The following is a 19,002-nucleotide window of genomic DNA, read 5'->3' as shown; positions in this document are numbered from 1 at the left end:
TAAGAAAAAAAATAAAAAAAAGCAAGTATTATGAGAACACTTACATAACCATCCAAATAACATTCAAATAAATCATTCTTCAAAAATAAAAAATTCAAATAAATCATAAAGAACACAGCATTAGAAAAATAAACAAATTATTTTCATAGAATTCAATTAAACAAACAAAAGGGTATTAGATAAAGCAAGAGGATATGCAATTGCAAAGCATTGATGAAAATTCAAAAACATGTCACATTGTGGTCAGATGAGCCAGTGGCTATCTCGTCGTCCTCTCACCAAATCAGTTTTCTCCATTCATTCCACCACAACATCCTATGCAGCAGCATCATCATTACCACTTTCCACCACCAAAGGTATTTTTTCAACCGTAACTGATTTCAACTTTCTGGGCACCCAAATGGGTCATGTACTTTTCTTATTTGGGTTTCTCTAACATGATTGTTTTGTGAATATGATGAACCTAAAGTTCAAATTTTGAAGCACAAATTGGAACCTCTTGGTATTACTTTAGACAACAACTCTTGTTTGTCTGGCATGTATCATAACCTCTATTGTCCAAAGGTATCTACTTCTCTCTTCTCAATTGTATTTGGTTTTCATGTGGGTTTTGTTTTGTTTCTCAGTTTTGTTTGTTTTTTATATGGTAGTGTAAAGGTGGACAGTTAATGGAGAGGAGTTTGTCTTTTCACATTATCACTAATGGGTAAGCATCTTCTACTTGTTTTGAGGTTTTGCTGATATTTATATGGAGTAAAAAGCCATTTTGATTCTTGAATATGTCGGACAGTGTCATTATAGTCATCGAATGTACCAAAGTCACAAAATTATCCCCAAATGCATCTTTTGCTTGTCAGTTTGATCCTCAAATGTGTCTTCAATTAGTTAGTTTGGTCTTTGAGTGTACTCGCCAATTGTCGGTTTGGTCTATGAAATCACTTATCCAGAAAGTTGAAGAGAAAGAATTGGGGTAGCACCTAAAAAGGATGGTGGAAACTAGGCTTAGGTGGTTTGACCATGTAGAGAGAAGACCTGTAGATTTTGTACTAAGGAGAGTAGATCAGATGGTGGGTAGTCACATCACTGGAGGCGGATTAAGACCTAGAGAAACTATAGGAGAAACTATTAAGAAAGATCTAGAGATTAATGAGTTTGATAGAAATATGATAAAATATTATAACGTCGTTTGATCCATGTAGCTGACCCCACTTAGTGGGATAAAGTTTGGTTGTTGTTATTTTTAAAGTTTGATACACTTAAGGACTATAATGACACTTCCTCGCACATTTAAGAACCAAAACGACCATTTACTCTATTCATATTTGAATATTTTATTGGAGTTTATATGTTCTTGCATTTGGGTGTTGTAGTGACTTTGCAATGTGGAGGTGTTTTAGACCTACATGTGGTTGGGCCGGTCAGGTAAACATAACATGCTCGATGAATTTGCGCCTCTTCTCAATCATAGAACTTTTATTAGGGTGGCAAATTACTCATACATGATTATATGGTTATAGGTTTTTGCAGATGACAAGGAATTGGACAATAAACCTGATGAGGAGAGCTTAAGATTGGAACCACTTGGTCCTAAGGTATTCAAATTACTTTATTCAGTTTCAGAAGGTAGAATAATTGCCAATTTCCTAGAATGAGGTAGCTCCCGGTTTTTGCATTTAATTGTTATTATGCCAGAAAGTCTGATGTAGGTCTCTTATATTGATTATGAATATGAATACTACTGATTAATTCTCCAAGCACAAAGTAAACACTCTTATGAGTGTTGATGTTACAATATATTATTATTTGCAATTTTAATTAAAGTAAACACAGGGTTTGACTATTGTATGCTGTGCTTTTGACATTATTCTTCTAGTTCTTAATGAAAATTGCCTAAATAGTAGAGGATTCAGCTTAAATTTTTAAATAAGGATCAGGACTGTCTACTTCTCCTTATGTTCAAGGGTCATATTGATTATACCATTTTTTTCTTCTTTTAAATAATATCATAATTGTAGAAGTACAATGGAGGTTTGGGAAGATTTATGTTATGACTAACAGTGTGGTCAATGGTTAATAAGTATGGTATGCTTAAGTGGGTAGCAGGGAAGGTAAAACTACCATGTTAAATGAACATAAATGTATGGACTTATCAGAGCCACTTTTCTTTTTGTGTGTCCATGTGTCAATATATTGCCATTTGCAAGTGCTAGTCACATTATTTGCTTATGACTTTCTTTTCCCTATTTTAGCTTGTTGCTTACTTTAAGGAGAGATTGATATCAGAGAAAACCTTAAGCAGAAATGCTGTAAGGCAACTGTCAGGCGATAAGGTATTTTCAATGGTCTTGTAAAATCAACCTCTCCTTTCTTGTTTTATGATTGTAAACTTGTTCTTGTTTTATTGATTTTAATCTCTGTTTCTTTACTCATACTAGAATCTTGTTGAAATTTATGGCAATAGGGAAATCAATCTAAGTGTTAACGTTAGATACACTAAAATTCTAAGATATATTTAGGGATATTTTTTCTCACTTGTCATTTCTTTAAATTGCTTGAAAATTAGACTCTGAATGTTTAATTGGTGTCTGATATCTTGTCTATAGTTCTCGAACAACATCAACAAAAACTAAAGTCTTTTCCCACTAAATGGGGCCAGTGACATGAATCAAGTGATGCCATAATGTGTTGTCATGAATCATTTCTAAAGATAGACTAGTTAACTGAAAATCTCTCTTAATGAGAGCTATGCTTGCTTTTTTTCTTCCTCTAATGATGTCATTCCTAATCATATCTTGTACGCCAATGCTATTCATCACTATGGTTGTGTTTCTCACTTGGTAATTTTGTGAATTTTGTGTGCATGGTTTAATTCTTGGACACATAACTAGTTAGCTCTTGAATTGTATTGCTAAATTTATGCAGAATGTTATTGCTTTTACTTATACACAAAATGGGTTGATCGTTGGTTGCAAGTACAGAACAATGGAGAAAAGATTTTGGCTGGTAATGTTTCTAGTTTGAACCATGTTGGCATATTAAAGTTGAGTTATCTCTTAGTATATGATTGTAATTGAAACAATATCAGTGTATAATTTCTTACTCAATTAGGCAGCTGGTTCCTTTATTGTGTAGCATTAAAATACAAATTTAGAGGGGTAACCTTGGCGCAACTGGTAAAGTTGTTGTCATGTGACTGAAAGGTCACGGGTTCAAGTCCTGGAAACAGCCTCTTGTGTAAAAACAGGGTAAGGCTGCGTACAATACACCAAATGGTGGGACCCCCTCCCGGACCCTGCGTATTTGGAAGCTTTAATGCACCGGCCACCGGGTTGCCCTTTTTATTAATATACAAATTTACCTAATCAACATATATAATTGATTGGGCTCAAGTTATTAATGAGCTCCTCCAAAGGACGAATTGTTCGGGAGGACCCGAGTTCGATTCCTGGGTGGAACAATTCTTGGTCAGGCTGTACTTACCTCATGACCGAACTCCAGATTACTAGAGCCCCCTTCCCCTAGGAACTGGAGGGTTAACACACAAAAAATTGATTCAAGATCACAAAAGATGATTAATTTTAAAATATAAGATTACAATGGGTATTCATTAAAAGATGTATTACGAAATGTTGACAATATGTTAGAAACAGAATATAAAATCTTTGGAGGACCAATATGGTTACACCCTAATATTTGCAGGACCAGTTAAAGGGTTTAGCATACACATTTTCATATTAAATAAAGTTGATACTTAATAAACTGATGTTCATTCAAATACTAAACTTGGTTTCCAGGGAAAAGGCACAAAGAAGGTATTTTATGGACTTGACGACATTATTCATGCAACTGAAATCATCATTGTAAATTCCCTTAACCTATTTTTCCTTCCGTCTTCTTTTGTTGGAAATATCCAAATGAAAACTTCAAAAAGAGAATTGAAGATATTTTTACAGTCTTATAATGACAATAGGTTGAGGGGGAAATTGATAAGCTTTCTCTTGAAGAGGCTGGATATCAAAATTGTGTCAGCGTTCCAGTTGGTGCACCTGGAAAGGTTTCATCAAAAGATTTGCCACCGATAGAAAAGGTTTAATTTGTTGTTATTATTAGAGTTTGATTCACTTTGCTTTTGACGCTGAGTAAATATTTAGTGTGATGTCTGCCTTAGTAAACATCAGCGATACTACTGTTTCAACCAATTGATTTATCTCTTTAATCTATTAATTTGTGCATGCTTGTCTTTGTGAAGTCAGGACACAGCATTTCAATACCTGTGGAACTGTAAAGCGTACTTGGATAAGGTACATGTATTCGGTGCCTTCCCTTTCAATTAGATATTTCTAGAGCCAAAGGGACAGCTAAGTAATCCGGTGTCCTATCTCCTATTCTTTTAGGTAGGTCGCATTATCCTAGCAACTGATAGTGATCCACCAGGTCAAGCTTTAGCTGAAGAGCTGGCACGGCGCCTTGGGCGAGAAAGGTTATAATTCTCATTAATTTTTCTTGTTTATAGGAAGGAAGTACTGAATATAAGTATAGTACTTGAGACTTTGATGTGCGCGTAGTATGTTGCATGCATAGCTTCTGTTTAATACCTATTTAATGCACCTGGTTTAAATTGCATGGCTGCATTGCATTCTCTTGAACTATCTGGCTATGTAGAGCAAAGATGTCGATATCCAACTAAGGATTGGTTATGCTTTCAGTTTTGGTTCATTGGACTTGAGGCTTGTGGATTAAATGCTCACTTTCGGTGTACTTATAAATTGCATAATGTACTTTGTATTTTTTTTACTTACATTCTTTCTTTTTTTGTTAATGTCAGGTGTTGGCAAGTACGCTGGCCAAAGAAAGATGAATTCAGCTTCTTCAAAGATGCAAATGAGGTATGCCTCAAGATTTTATGTCTTGTCATATTTTATTCTTTTTTGTAGCTAATGGCTTTTGGAGTAAGGGTAGAAAAACAGGTCAATCCGCCCATTTTGGCTCGGCCTGCTATCAACTTGTATAAAGATTGGCGGGACGGGACAGCTTAGGTAGGTGTGTTGAAACTTCCTGCCTGCCCCTTGATGGTTTGGCGAGGAGTTGACCCTTCAATAACAAAAGAGTTAAAAACAAATGAAACATTAGTTTTTAGGTGAGCTAGCCCGTCAAAACAATAAAACTAAATTTCAAATTTAGTGTGCTAAAATTTAATGTAGTGCAACAATTATTACTCAAGCAATAAAAATCAAAGTTTATTGGGCTATAGCAAGAAAGTCAGCTAATGGGTCAACCTGTCCAGTCACTGCCCTGTTTTTCAGCAGGTTTAGCGGGGCAGCCTCCGCCTAAAGTAACATGTTAATTAGGTTGACCCATCGAGTTCAACCCGTCTTACCACCCCTACTTTGGACCTTCTTAGAAAATGAACTGTTCATGGCGCAGTTAATGATATTCAATGTTTGTATTTTTCGTTTTTTTTTTTTGAGGGTGTATTTTTCGTTTTGGAGTGTTAAGTTCATGTATACGTTCCTTCAAAAAAAAAAAATCATGTATATATACGTATTTGTGGTTTATGTGCCTAGGTTCTCAAATACATGGGAGCTGATGCTTTGAAGAGAATAGTCGAAAATGCAGAGCCATATACTAGTGCACACTAGGTAATTCCACTATAATGTGAGGATATTACAATCTCTTGCAAGAACTTCTATGCAATCTATGATTAATTCATCAATTGCAGCAAGTTTTGCAGCACCACGTACACACCTTACTATTGTTTCAGCATCCATCTCTATGATTAGATTTTTGAGTTGATGTTCTGCCCGCAACAAGCACCACCGCAGTCCCATGGTTTCAGCTACTAAGGAGGAGACTGCAATATCCTCACATTATTTTTCAGTGAATATAACAGACCCAGAATTCCCATCCTGTATTACCATTAGAGAAACAGCCTGCATCACCATTCATCTTTATAAAAAAAAACTCTTTGTAGGCGGTGACCATTCTCCTGAAGTTTCAGCTACGAAGAGCTATCCTTATTTATTTTTTTTGTATTGATATCATTCCTAATCTTATTTTGTACAGCAATGCTATTTATCATCACAGTTGTGTTTTTCACTTTGTATTTTTCAAAATATTTTCTATGCATGGTTTATTTCTTGGAAACCTAACTAGTTAGTTCTTGACTTCAATCTGTACTGGTAAATTTATGCAGAATGTTGTTGCTTTTGCATATAAACAAATTGGGTTGATTGTTGGTTGCAAGTACAGAACAATGGAGAAAAGATTTTGAAGTTATCTTACTATGATTATCATTGAAACAACATTAGCGTATAATTTCGCACCCCGTAAGGCAGTTGATTCCTTTATTGTGCAGCATTAATGTACAAATTTACCTAATTGATTTAAGATCACAAAAAATTATTAATTTGCAAAGATGATAATGTTAACAATAAGTAATCATTATTCACAAAAATAAAAAAAATGAGTATTCACCAAATTAACAGATGTATTTAGAAATGATGACAAGCATGTTATGTGCATTTGATGAAGAAAAGGTGACTATATGTTAAAGACTAAAAAGGAAAGGATGCAGGTTTGAAGCTTAATCCATCAGTGTTTCTATCAATCACCAATCTAACCTTATTAAAAAATCATCTGCCAATAAGTCACATTTTTATGGGTAGATCGATCTATCAGGGCTAGTTGTTTATAGATATAAACGGTGGAGCCTCCAAATACTTGTCTCCTTGTATGCCAAATACATTTTAGAGTGAACATTTATTTGGTCCTCCAAATATTCGAGTAATCCCTTCAAAAGATTTTTTCCACCAAACCAAGTTAGTCCCTCAAAATATTATTGTAGTATGATACAGAGGGGTGGTTTGTGACAGATTGCAGGTAAATTTGACTTGTCAACAACAACAACAAAAAAATTATTGAACTAAATTTTGCACTTAAATTTATATAAGAAAGAATAGCAATCGTGGTCTGAGATAGGAATGATGCAACAAGCATATGAAAGGATCTGTATTTGAAAAGAATGTCATCATAAAGTTCCTTAACCATAAAAAGAGGATTCAAAATAAGAAAGGTTATCCAATGAAAGAAACTAAATGTCACATAGACAACCAAAAATTTCAACAATTTTTATCACCATAACGACATATAAGCCATTTTCAACACTTTCTTACACCTAAACAAACATATATGCCATCTTTTTGTATTGCTTATAGCAGGAACCTAACAATTATAGACCAGGTGATACACCAATGAAAAGGAAAAGATAGAAGTCATGTACATCTGGTATCCGAGAGGGAGAAGTGTGATCTCACACCATTCCTAATCAATTTAACGCATACCGCAAACCAACATGACTAATTCCATCACTAGAAACAACTTGCTTCAGCTACACATCAACGATTCTTCCTTCACTCCCTTACAATGTCAATTTAAATCCTTTGGACAAGAAGTCATCCCTGTAAAAAAAAGTACATGCATCTCATAGAAGTAAGCTCAACAATATCACAAATGAATAGTGATAAATAATATAAATATTTTGAAAGGAATTATACATAGATTTGGAGTAATTCATTGCAGGTAAATTTCTACACAACAATATTCTTATCCTTAAATACACAGATACCACAACAGGGTGGAATAGTCTCAACATTGAAATCCAGTATACACACATTGTTAGATACATTGAAATCAAGCATACACACATTGTCAGATACATAGAAACCAAGCATACACACATTGTCAGATACATTGAAATCAAGCATACACACATTGTCAGATACATTGAAATCAAGCATACACACATTGTGAAATACATTGAAATCAAGCATACACACATTGTGAAATACATTGAAATCAAGCATACACACATTGTCAAATACATATACATAAACAAAGGTAGAGACTTCAAAGTAATTAGAGAATCCTTGTCCTATAATAAGAATTCCAATACATTAACATAGAGTTTAACTACATATATCATATGATGGGTCCATTGAATTGGATGTTAACTTATACATAATCAATAAGAAGTACCTTCTCTTGCTCTTTCTTGTACGATTCTCCTTCGTATGATTATCATCAGCAGGTAAGGAAGGTGGTACAAGACTTCCAACACAAATCATGGCTTCATCGAAATTAGGAATTCCTTCAACATAACTAACTTGCTGACTCTTCAAATCATACCAAACCAGCATATTATGATTTACATCCAACAAAACCTTTTTTCCATCACTCGAATAACCTAAAGGGCTCAAAAATCTAAAAGGTAAAACGAAACACGATTCCATCAAAGTAAAAAGTTTACACCAACTATCTCTACATCCATATTCTTTCATCACCCAAACACCTATCTTAGTAATTTGATTTCGATAATTCATAATCAAACAAAGACACCCTCCCAAATCAGCAACAGCAATTTGAAAACTTATACTCCTATTAACCTTTTTACCTCCTATTTTAGTAGGAAGAGGAACCTCATTGAAAATATCGAGTGTGAGGTTAAATGCGACAATTAACAAAGGTTGAAAGTTATCAAATTTCCTTGTCATTATCCAATGAAGAGAATTAGAATTCTCAACAAAAACTCCCATTGTATTGTCATAGGAAAGAGCATAGTCTATACTAGGAAGTACTTTCCACGAGTTCGTTTTTGAGGTATAGAGTCTGACATATGAATCAAAAGTACGGTTGTGTAGATCAACAAACCAAGAGATTCTGACAAGTTTATAATCAGAGGACAAAGGATCAAAACCGAAGCCGTAAACGCAAAAGGCAAATTGCAAATTGCTGTCAGATTGAGGAATAGGGAGATGAGGGATAATCCGATGTTTACGGATGTAAGGGTTCCAGAAAGCGATTTCGTTGTTGGAGGAAATGCAGAGGAGGCCGTTACATGAACCGAGAAGGAATAGGGGGATGCTTTTGCTGTTACGATGCGTGAAAGGATGGTTGAGTGGGATGACGGTGGTTAGGGTAGGGAAATGGAGTTGGTAGAGATGGGTGTCGTGACGGAGGATGAGGTTGAAATTGAGGGATGAGTTTTTGAGTTGAAGATTGGTGAAGTTGTGAGAATCGATTATGGATTTAAGTGATTTTGAAGTTGAGCGGAATCGAAGAAGTGATTTTACTGGTAAGCGGGAGAAGATTTCGGCGAGTATGTCTGACGGAAGAAGATAATCCGACATTGGTAAGAAGATGATTGTAGGGTTTAGGGTGTTTCAGGAAGAAGAAGAATTGATAATTGATTTTTGCATTTGTTAAGAATGTGAGTGGAACGAACCACTTCTAAAACTGTTTTCTTCTTAATTTCTTGTGTTTTTAGGGTTTTTGAAAGGGAATGAAGAGAGAGCCTCGACAACGACAAATTTGGATGAAGGTTTATGAAGTACTCCCTACGTTTTTAAATGTAAGCAAAATTGACTTTTTAGATTCATTCATTTGATGATGTATGTGGTCCACATACAGTACATCATTAAATGAATGAATCTAAAAAGTCAATTTTGCTTATATTTAAAGACGGAGGTAGTATAAGGTAACTTATATAGAGGATTGTTTAGTTCGGCTTCTACACCATCAAAAGCAATTCTAGTGACTCAAAAGTGAAAAGTGCTTAAATAGGTCTCTTGAGGTGGGAATAGACCAGGTTGTCCGTCAGAGTATAGCTGTCAAAACGGGTCGGGCGAATGGACCGACCCATTTAGCCCGATTAAATATAAGGCTTGAGCCTTAAATATTGAGCCCAAATTTTAAAAGGGCTTTTTAGCCCGACCCTAAAAAGCCCGCTACCCGTTAGGGCTAGCCCGCATAACAAAAAAAATCCTATAAATTATATATATTTTTCAAATAATTCTTTACTTAATTGATTATCAAAGTAATAAATAAAAGTGAAAATTCAATGAATTAACACAAATATACATGTAATATAAAATTATATTTACTCATTCCGTTATTTATAATTTTAAAGATCGAATATATAAATATCTATAACCATAACATATCTAATTTATTTAAAATTGCTTTCCTTACCGTTTTAGTTTACGACGTTTGTACGAAAATGTTTACAATTTATTTTTGTTCTAGGCATTATTTAAACATATTAAAAATATTATTTATTAAAAAAAATTATAGGAGTAGTTTATAGTACTTTTTTTAAAAAAAATATATATAATTTTTACTACGGGCCGGCCCGTTAAGCCCGCGGCCCGTGTAGGACCGGACTCGGGTAGTATAAGCATATTTCAAGCCTGTTTTTCAACCGGGTTTTTTGGCTCGGCCCGATAAAGTCCGAAGCCCGTTAAGGCCGGCCCTAAATGGGCCGCCCGTTTTGACTGCTCTACGTTAGAGGCCTGTAGCCCGACCTATTTAAAGTCCGGCTCGGCTTAGCTCATTTATTAAATAGACTAGACTTAAGCTTTTTAAAAAGATTATTAATTTAAGGGTTTTTCTATCATGTGCAAATTTGCACATATTAAGAAGTTTAAAGTAGTAATTTTAACTTGGAACTTGTGTTTTTTATATTAAATATGTAGCTTTTAATCAATAATTGTTGGTTTTCAATAAAAAGTTACTACTTTTAGTTACCTTAACATGTGCAATATTGCACATGTTAGACAAACCCTTAATTTAATTAGGTCATGTTAAGGCTTATAGAAAATTTTATTAACATGTTTTACAAAATTTTATTGGATGTACATGTTGTACAAAATTTTATAAACCTATTAACCTCTTAAAAAATATACGTTTATTTGCACTTTTATTAATATGTCAAATTATATTTAAAATTGTTAGTATAAATTAGGCTTTTAAACAGACTAATAGGTTAGGTCGGGCTTTGAAAAAGACTTACAATAAAAGCTTTTGACAGGCTAATAGGCCAGGTTTAAGCTTTAATTTTTTTAACCAAACCTGACCTATTTAAGCAAAGTCCGGCTTGGCCCGACCTATTCCCACCCCTAGGTCTCACTAACTTTACATCATTATACTAAAGTAATTTATTTATTAAATTATAAATTACCTCATAAAATATTGTACATATTTATTATTTCTTTTAAACGTGAGACCCGTTAGTTGCTCGGGAGAGAGAAGGTCCTTATATAGTTATATGTTACTTGATAGGTACTCTTTTTTTCTTCCTCCAATGGAGGGTGCTTAACAAGGAATGATTCTTGTTAAGTAAGGAACCCCATTGGAGATGCTCTCATGGAAAGGACTGTTTGGTTCGGCTTCTACACCATATTCTAGTAGTCTTTTTCAACATGTTTGGTTCAACTTTTCAAAATTAATTTTAATCTCTATAAGCAATTTTAGTTGAAGCTATAATTCCAAATTTTTGAGTTAATTAGAATCAATTTTACTTTAATTTTGTATTTTGGTTGTTACAACTCATTATTTTTCTTTAATGTCCTCCATCAATTCTCCTTCCCTTTTGTTGTATACCCAAAAAAAAAAAGTTCCATTATTTTTTTCTCCATGAATTCAACCACTTTCCTTCCGGTTGTTTGCTTTGTATTTAATTTAATGAACCAAATTTGATTAAAAAATTTGACGAACGAAATTAGCCTCATAAAATATTTATGGTCATGATTTACCAAATTTTAGGTTTTTCTTTAAGCTGTTTCCGTTGAGATTTATTGTTTTTTTTCTTTTACCCTTCTTTTATTCTATATTTTATCATTTTTGACAACTAACTCTAGGATTATCTACAAAGCAAATATGTCCAATTATTTGTATATTTAATTAGTGGAACAACTTGTGTCTCTGTCGGTGGTTATAGCAGTGGGAAACCAATAGCGTCTTTCGCTTTTAGTAATCCCAAAGTGTAATATAAAATCTATCACCATATTCTTAGCAGCACAAGTTAGAGGTATCAATGTCAGAAAAATACTTCAGGTTACATTGTAGAATGACTATATTTGCAGAATTTAAATGATATTGAGTGACTTAATCAAGCGGTTGTGCTGTAGTGAACTTTTAATGCTATTAAAAAGCATCTAGTTTGTCAAAGATCATAACAAGTATTTTCCTTAGTTCATTGTGGTCTATGAGGATGTTCAGCTGTTTGAATGCTTTTGTTCGTAAACATGATATCCAAGGAAAGAATGAGAGAAAACTCAAATAATATTTGTATTGATGATAAAAGTGAATATTACAAATGATGAAGTTATCCCACTAATGGGGTTATTACAAGTATATATATTACTACAAACTAGTATCTAACATATATCTCTAAGCTTTCGAAAACAGGCCCCAGCTGATCAAGTGAAACCTCTCTATCTACAATATGAAAGCTGGAAGAGAACTATGGACTGGCAAAGCGTGCTATGGAGGTTTATGACCAAACAACTAAAGCTGTTCCCAACAATGAGAAGTTCAGCATGTATGAAATATACATTGCTCGTGCAGCTGATATATTTGGTGTACCAAAAACACACACGAGAGATCTATGAGCATGCGATTGAATCTGGTCTTCCAAATAAGGATGCAAAACTATGTGTTTGAAGTATGCTGAGCTGGAAAGAAGCGTAGGAGAAATTGAACGTTCCCGTGGAGTATATGTATTTGCCTCCAAGTTTGCTCATCCACGGTCCGATCAAGACTTTTGGAATAAGTGGCGTGAATTTGAGGTTCAACGTGGAAATGAAGACACCTTTAGAGAAATGCTTCGAATTAAAAGGAGTGTCTCTGCAAGCTACATCCAGGTTACTTTAATGTTTCAAGTTTCACTTTCCTGATCATTATCCTTGATTTCCTTGCATTTATTCTGACATTTGTTTTATTTTTTTTACAGACACATTTTATATTGCCGATGCAGAAGGATCAAACTGACAAAGCGGTGACAATAGAGAGAAAAGTTGGGTTTGCAAGTGCCTGAGCGATAAAAACTAAAGCAAATCATGAGGAATTCGAGTTACCAGAAGAAAACGACTTTGATGATAAGATTGAGATTGCACACAAAGTCGTCCCTTCTACTGTTTTTGGCAGTTTGATTAGAAAGAGAGACGAGAATGAAAATAATGGAGAAGTGGATGGTGATGCAAAAGACAAGGATAATGAAAATCGGTTTGGTGCCCTCAAGAATTAAGAACCTGAAACGGAACTAAATGTTAGGTGAGAGGATTCAAGTTTTATATTTTGATAGCATGAAATTGATTTTGATGATTATGATGAATCTATGATTACTACTGATTAGTTCTCCAAGTACAAAGTACAATGTTAAAACTCTTATGAAGTATACTCTTATGAGTAAACACAGGGTGTGACTGTCGTGTCACATTGATTACACTTCTTTTTTCTTGTAAATTAATATCTCAATTTTAGAAATTCAATGAAGGTTTGGAAAGATTTATGTTATTACTAGTAATTTGGTCAATTTTAGAAATTCAATGGAGGTTTGGAAAGATTTATGTTATTACTAGTGATTTGGTCAATTTTAGAAATTCAATGGAGGGTAGCAAGGGAGGTTTTCATAAATGTATGGCCTTATCAGAGCCACTTCATTTTTTGTCTGTCCATGTTGTGACAATATATTTCCACTTAGTTTATTATATAATTATGATTTCCCTTTTCCCTATTTTAGCTTGTTGCTCTGATATCAGAGAAAACCTTAAGCAGAAATTCTGTAAGACAACTCTCGGACGATAAGGGTGTTGTAAAGCCTCCAATTTCTTGTTTTTATGATTGTAAAATTTGTTCATGTTGAAGTTACAAGTTATAGAAGGGGTAGAAGAATAGAATAAAGACTGAATACACTAAAGTTGATATTTACATGATTTCAGATGATGCATTGTAACAGACAAAATGCTAACCCTGTTGCTACTCATACTAGAATCTTGATGAAATTTATGGCAATAGGGAAGCCAATCCTAGGTTTTACTTAGATACTCTAAAATCGTTTTTCTTTAGAAAGAAAGACACTCTAAAATGTTATAAGATACAATATTAATTTTAGGTATACTCTTTCTTAACATTTCCTTAAACTGCTAGAAAAATAGACTCCAATTGTCTAATTGGTGTTTGATATATTGTTTGCATTACATGAACAATGTCAACAAAAACTAAAGTCTTTTCTTTTCCCACTAAATGGGGTCGGTGACATGAATCAAATTACACCATAATGTGTTGCCATGAATCATTTCTAAAGATAGACTAGTTAACTTAAAATCTCTTTTTTTTTTTTTTGACAGGAAAGGAATCTCATTAGATAAATGGTAAATCCTTATATACATAAACAAAGGTAGAGACTTCAAAGTAATTAGAGAATCCTTGTCCTATAATAAGAATTCAATTTGACCTTTAACATGGAGTCTAACTACATATATCATATGATGGGTCCATTGAATTGATATTAACTTATACATAATCAATAAGAAGTACCTTCTCTTGCTCTTGCTTGAATGATTCCCCTTCTTCCTAGAATTATCAACAGGGAAGGAGGGTGGTACAAGACTTCCAACACAAATCATAGCTTCATCGAAATTAGGAATTCCTTCAACATAACTAACTTGACTCTTCAAATCATACCAAACCAGCTTCTTATGATTTACCTCCAACAAAAACAAAACCATTTTACCATCATTCGAATAACCCAAAGGTCTCAAAAATATCAAAGGTAAAACGAAACACGATTCCACCAAAGTAAAAAGTTTACACCAACTATCTTTACAACCATATTCTTTCATCACCAATACATCAATCTTAGTAGTTTGATGATTCACAATCATACAAAGACACCCTCCCAAATCAGCAACAGAAATTTCAAAACTACTATTACAAATAACCTCTTCACCTCATATTTCATCAGGAAATGGAACCTCATTGAAAAGCTCAAGTGTTAGGTTAAACGCGACAATTAAACGGGGATGTAACCCATCAGGATTCTTCACCGTTATCCAATGAAGAGAATTCTCAACAAAAACTCCCATGGTTAGAGCATAGCAAAGAACATAGTCTATACTAGGAAGTACTTTCCACGAGTTTGTTTTCGAGGTGAAGAGTCTGACATATGAATCAAAAGTAGAGTTTTGTAAATCAACGAACCAAGAGATTCTGATAAGCTTGTAGTCGGAGGATAAAGGATCAAAGCCAAATCCGTAAGTGAAAAAGGCGTAGTGGATTTTGGTTTCAGATTGAGGAATAGAAACAGGGAGATTAGGGATAATCTGATGTTTACGGATGTTAGGGTTCCAGAACGCGGTTTCGGTGTTTGAGGAAATGCAGATGAGGCCGTTACATGAACCAAAGAGTGTGATGCGCTTGGTGTAAGACAGAGGATGATGGAGTGGAAGAGGGGTGGTTAAGTTGGGGAAATGGAGTTGATAGAGATTGGTGTTGTGGCGGAGGATGAGGTTGAAGTTGTGAGAGTTTTTGAGGTGAAGATTGGTGAAGTTGTGAGAATCGATTATGGATTTAAGTGATTTTGAAGTTGAGCGGAATCGGAGAAGTGATTGTGGATGTAAGCGGGAGAAGATTTCGGTGAGTATTTCTGAAGGAAGAACATCACTCGCCATTTTAGGGTTTAGGGTTTTTCCGTTTCTTCTTTCCTTCCTTTCTTTGCACAGAAACTTGTTTTTATAGGTGGTTAAGATCAAAATGTAAACGCTCAATTAAATCTACGAATAGGTCATTAAGTCTTTACTTTAATTGGTATACATATTTATTGAAAATGATTTCTTTCTTTAAGGCTTTATTTTGTTTTGTGATAAATTTTCACTTAGTTTATGACTCAAGATTAAATCCAAAATAGTCCATGAATATGCACTTCCATTATCTATTTTGTCTCCGGTTTAGTCTCCGGCGTTGAAAATGTCTGTTAAATGACAAATGTTTTGTACTAACAAGATACATGGGTGTCACTTGGACGAGAGTGAAAATAGAAAATGGTCATTTTGGTCACTGAATCAAAAATCAATATCCCTAGATTAAATCTCCAATCCCTAAACCCATAATTTAATCCCTAAATCTTATCTAATTCTCTCATTTATTCAAAATCAAATCTTACATTAAACACCAAAATCGAATCACATTATGATGGATGTTGGTGCAAACTCGTCCGAACAAAGTGTTGCTCATTCGTCAAGAACGGTGCCATCTTCCTCAATGAAGTTGTTATGCGCATATAGAATAAACAAACATAAAACACTAAAATGTTCATTAAGATCTCTGATTGTGCATACATACTATCAGTTAGGTCCCTGACAGTAAACACTTACTTAGGTCCCTGACAGTAAACACTTACTGTCACTAAGGTCCCTAACAAACCATGAGTATTGATGTTGAAGAGAATGTTGCTGAGAATGATTTTCCTAACGACAATGACAGTTACCATTCTAAAGAACTAAGGAGCCATATTAGCATCGATGATGAAGGTGATGGAAATGGAAGACATGTTTCCTTCGGTTTAATTCAAATGCAAAGTTTGTCAGGTTCACTTGGAACTAGGAATGGAATTTGAAACTATGGATATATTCAAAGAAACTGTGAGGAAATACACTTTATACCATGGAAGAGATATAAGGTGGTTGAAAAATGACAAACAAAGGTGCAGAGCTATATGCAAGGATGAAGAATGCAAATCAATGATGCAAAAGGTACGTACTATTTATAGTAGTAAATATTTTTTTTATGTGGCTGTGATGCTGTCACTTTGTGTCTGTAAGTGTTTACTATCATGGACCTTAGTGACATTAAGTATTTACTATCAGGGACCTAACTGATAGTAAGTATGACAGTCATGGACCTTAATGACCATTTTAATGTTTTCTGTTTGTTTATTTTATATGCTCATGACAACTTGATTGAGGAAGGTGACATAGTTCTTGATGAATGAGCAACACTTTGTTGGGACAAGTTTGCACCAACGCCCATCATCAAGTAATTCGATTTTGGTGTTTAATGGAAGATTTGATTTTGAACAAAATAGGAAATTAGATGAGATTAGGGATTTAGTGATTTGGGGATTAAATTTGGGATTTAGGAATCTAGAGATTTGATATTCAATTTGGGGATATTGATTTTTGGTTCATATACCAAAATGACCATTTTCTACTTTCACTTTAGTCCCGTGTGACATCCCATGCACCTTGTCAACACAAAACATTTGCCACATCATCAGATAACAGAAGTTTTTAATGTCAAAGACTAAACTAATAACGGAAGTGTTCATTCAATGACTACTTTGTATTTAGTCTTAAGTCAGTAACTTTTGTGACAACGAGGTTCAAAGTCAAGGACTAAAATGACCATTTATTCTTTTGTTTTGCTTTGAATTAGGTATCATGTATTCATGCTTGCTTGCGAATGTCGGTTCATAGTCAAGTTTGTAGTAGGTTTAGTCTTTGATGAAAAACATTGTAGTGAATGCAAACCTCTCCTTAAACATTATTGAGAGAATTTGTGAGATGAGTGCCCGATTGATGTGAGTTTTGGGTTTTTAAGGAGCCTAGGCCTCTAACTTTGACTTGAATTGGTAATATTTAGCTCATTCTCCTTGTCCCAATTTCTACACAAGTGCTTGAGCTTCCCAATTATGTTTTGTAATCATGAGGAATGTTTGTCAAATATTTCTCATCCAAAGTAATTGTTCGAGGATAAGCAAAGATTCAAGTAGGGGAGAGTTAGAGAGCTTAGATTTCTACCTCTTTTTAGGGTTTGTTTTATTCATTATTTTAGAATAAAGTTACTAATTTTGTTTGCTTTTCATCTATAGCAATGATTGTGGAGGAAAGTGAAGAAATTTAGCTAAAAGTGACGAATTCAAGCATTACAACTTACAAGATATATCATGTTGAGATGGTGATCAAGAATGGTGCAAAAGTGTGAGAATGAATAAAAGGATAAAAACCAGTACATTTCACAGCAGGGATCAAGGTTGCACGTAACGCCACGTTATATAGCCGTAATCCCTTCATTTTGTAATTTGGATGGCCATATGTTGTAAGACCACGGAGCATATACTTGTTTTTGCATCATATTTCACTCGTAAAACTTCTTAGAATTCCTAAATTTCATGATTTTCTTTTGATTGCAATTCGGGAACTTCAAATTCAATCCAGGTTTTTCCATTTTTCTTCTTTACTAGATTATTACATATTCATGTTTTCTATGGCCATGAGTGAATAGAGCTTAGTGATCTTGGGATTTAGGGGAAATCCAGCAATTGAATCTCTCTAAACCCAAACTTCTAAAATTATTACAATCTCAGGTATTCAATTCAATTTTGGTGGTCTTACTTATCGTAAAGATATGAACTATAGATATACATAATCTTAGATTTTGATTGATTAGCGAAAGTAAAGATTAATATCCGATTTATAAGATTGAACAAAAGAATCGACACATGAGAATAGTTTAGATTCTTTTGAGATTCTTTAGGATGAATCTGCTTAATGGGAATTAACAATGATCCTTCCATAATATAAGAACTTGTTGATTCAAGGCATTTTTATGTATCTCCGAAAGAAATCATAGATTATTAAAGCACATCTCATCTTTGAAAACTTGATTTTACAATATGAAATGCGACAGATCCTAAACTTTGACCTAACATTTTACTATTGCATAATTTCAACCAAAATTAAACTTATTCCACCATAATTCTCTATATTTGCTAATCAATCTTTGAAAATTAAATTGCTATTCTGCATATTGCGTACATATCGATATTTTTATCACGGCAGTAAAACAATGCACTTGTGGGCTTATCACGATCACCTTTAAGAATATTACCGTGAAACTATTTTGTTATCTATTACTGTCAAATATTACCTTCGATATGACCCGTGTGTTAGCACGGGTCAATGGTCTAGTTTAACACTAAATGTTTAAAGGCAAGAATGGTAAGGAAATAAAAGAATTGATTAGGCTTGCCACTACTTGGATTATATATGGACCAGGAGAAATGCTATTATCCTTATGGAGACACTCAAAAGATTGTGATTAGAAGTTACACTAAACTTGGGATTATATATGGAACATGAGAAATGCTATTATCCTAAATAGTGTTAT

The 19,002-nt window shown here is 34.0% G+C and overlaps 4 protein-coding genes across 5 annotated transcripts; 2 read left to right on the top strand and 2 right to left on the bottom strand.

Annotated features, from left to right (window-relative positions):
* The first annotated feature begins 166 nt into the window (after positions 1-166).
* On the top strand, positions 167-6,096 carry LOC25486330 (primase homolog protein). Of its 2 annotated transcripts, XM_024775572.2 has the most exons (14): positions 167-356; positions 470-564; positions 651-706; positions 1,371-1,422; positions 1,518-1,592; positions 2,250-2,330; positions 2,923-3,003; positions 3,795-3,860; positions 3,971-4,087; positions 4,254-4,301; positions 4,395-4,480; positions 4,826-4,886; positions 5,565-5,639; positions 5,720-6,096. In XM_024775572.2, the coding sequence occupies exons 1-13, from the start codon at positions 230-232 to the stop codon at positions 5,637-5,639; spliced, it is 1,020 nt and encodes a 339-aa protein (XP_024631340.1). In that variant the 5' UTR covers positions 167-229; the 3' UTR covers positions 5,720-6,096. The 2 variants fall into 2 exon arrangements, with proteins under 2 accessions (XP_024631340.1, XP_013463055.1); XM_013607601.3 differs by having other exon boundaries at positions 5,565-6,096.
* Positions 6,097-7,007: 911 nt separating this feature from the next.
* On the bottom strand, positions 7,008-9,357 carry LOC25486329 (F-box protein CPR1). Its single transcript, XM_013607600.3, has 2 exons — positions 8,035-9,357; positions 7,008-7,457 (listed from the first exon to the last, which is right to left on the bottom strand). The coding sequence occupies exons 1-2, from the start codon at positions 9,183-9,185 to the stop codon at positions 7,418-7,420; spliced, it is 1,191 nt and encodes a 396-aa protein (XP_013463054.1). The 5' UTR covers positions 9,186-9,357; the 3' UTR covers positions 7,008-7,417.
* A 2,893-nt stretch (positions 9,358-12,250) lies between these two features.
* On the top strand, positions 12,251-13,108 carry LOC120578017 (pre-mRNA-splicing factor syf1). Its single transcript, XM_039830097.1, has 2 exons — positions 12,251-12,698; positions 12,788-13,108. The coding sequence occupies exons 1-2, from the start codon at positions 12,489-12,491 to the stop codon at positions 12,869-12,871; spliced, it is 294 nt and encodes a 97-aa protein (XP_039686031.1). The 5' UTR covers positions 12,251-12,488; the 3' UTR covers positions 12,872-13,108.
* A 1,678-nt stretch (positions 13,109-14,786) lies between these two features.
* On the bottom strand, positions 14,787-15,583 carry LOC25486327 (F-box protein CPR1). The gene has a single exon (XM_024775778.2). It carries the CDS (start codon positions 15,504-15,506, stop codon positions 14,787-14,789), a length of 720 nt encoding a protein of 239 aa, XP_024631546.1. The 5' UTR covers positions 15,507-15,583.
* Positions 15,584-19,002: the final 3,419 nt, after the last annotated feature.

Source organism: Medicago truncatula, chromosome 2 (assembly GCF_003473485.1).
Source record: "Medicago truncatula cultivar Jemalong A17 chromosome 2, MtrunA17r5.0-ANR, whole genome shotgun sequence".
Taxonomy (NCBI): Eukaryota; Viridiplantae; Streptophyta; class Magnoliopsida; order Fabales; family Fabaceae; genus Medicago; species Medicago truncatula.
The sequence above is the reverse complement of the archived record's forward strand: the minus strand, read 5'-3'. Positions and strand labels throughout refer to the sequence as shown.

What these genes read in the sequence shown, in the direction of transcription:
- LOC25486330 (XM_024775572.2), top strand. Translation starts at nt 230, where the DNA reads ATGTCACATTGTGGTCAGATGAGCCAGTGGCTATCTCGTCGTCCTCTC. An exon ending in ATAACCTCTATTGTCCAAAG is followed by an intron (nt 565 to 650) that starts GTATCTACTTCT and finishes TTTATATGGTAG; the next exon opens with TGTAAAGGTGGACAGTTAAT. An exon ending in TCTTCAAAGATGCAAATGAG is followed by an intron (nt 4,887 to 5,564) that starts GTATGCCTCAAG and finishes TTATGTGCCTAG; the next exon opens with GTTCTCAAATACATGGGAGC.
- LOC25486329 (XM_013607600.3), bottom strand. Translation starts at nt 9,185, where the DNA reads ATGTCGGATTATCTTCTTCCGTCAGACATACTCGCCGAAATCTTCTCC. An exon ending in ACAAGAAAGAGCAAGAGAAG is followed by an intron (nt 7,458 to 8,034) that starts GTACTTCTTATT and finishes TTTTTTTTACAG; the next exon opens with GGATGACTTCTTGTCCAAAG.
- LOC120578017 (XM_039830097.1), top strand. Translation starts at nt 12,489, where the DNA reads ATGTGTTTGAAGTATGCTGAGCTGGAAAGAAGCGTAGGAGAAATTGAA. An exon ending in TCTCTGCAAGCTACATCCAG is followed by an intron (nt 12,699 to 12,787) that starts GTTACTTTAATG and finishes TTTTTTTTACAG; the next exon opens with ACACATTTTATATTGCCGAT.
- LOC25486327 (XM_024775778.2), bottom strand. Translation starts at nt 15,506, where the DNA reads ATGGCGAGTGATGTTCTTCCTTCAGAAATACTCACCGAAATCTTCTCC.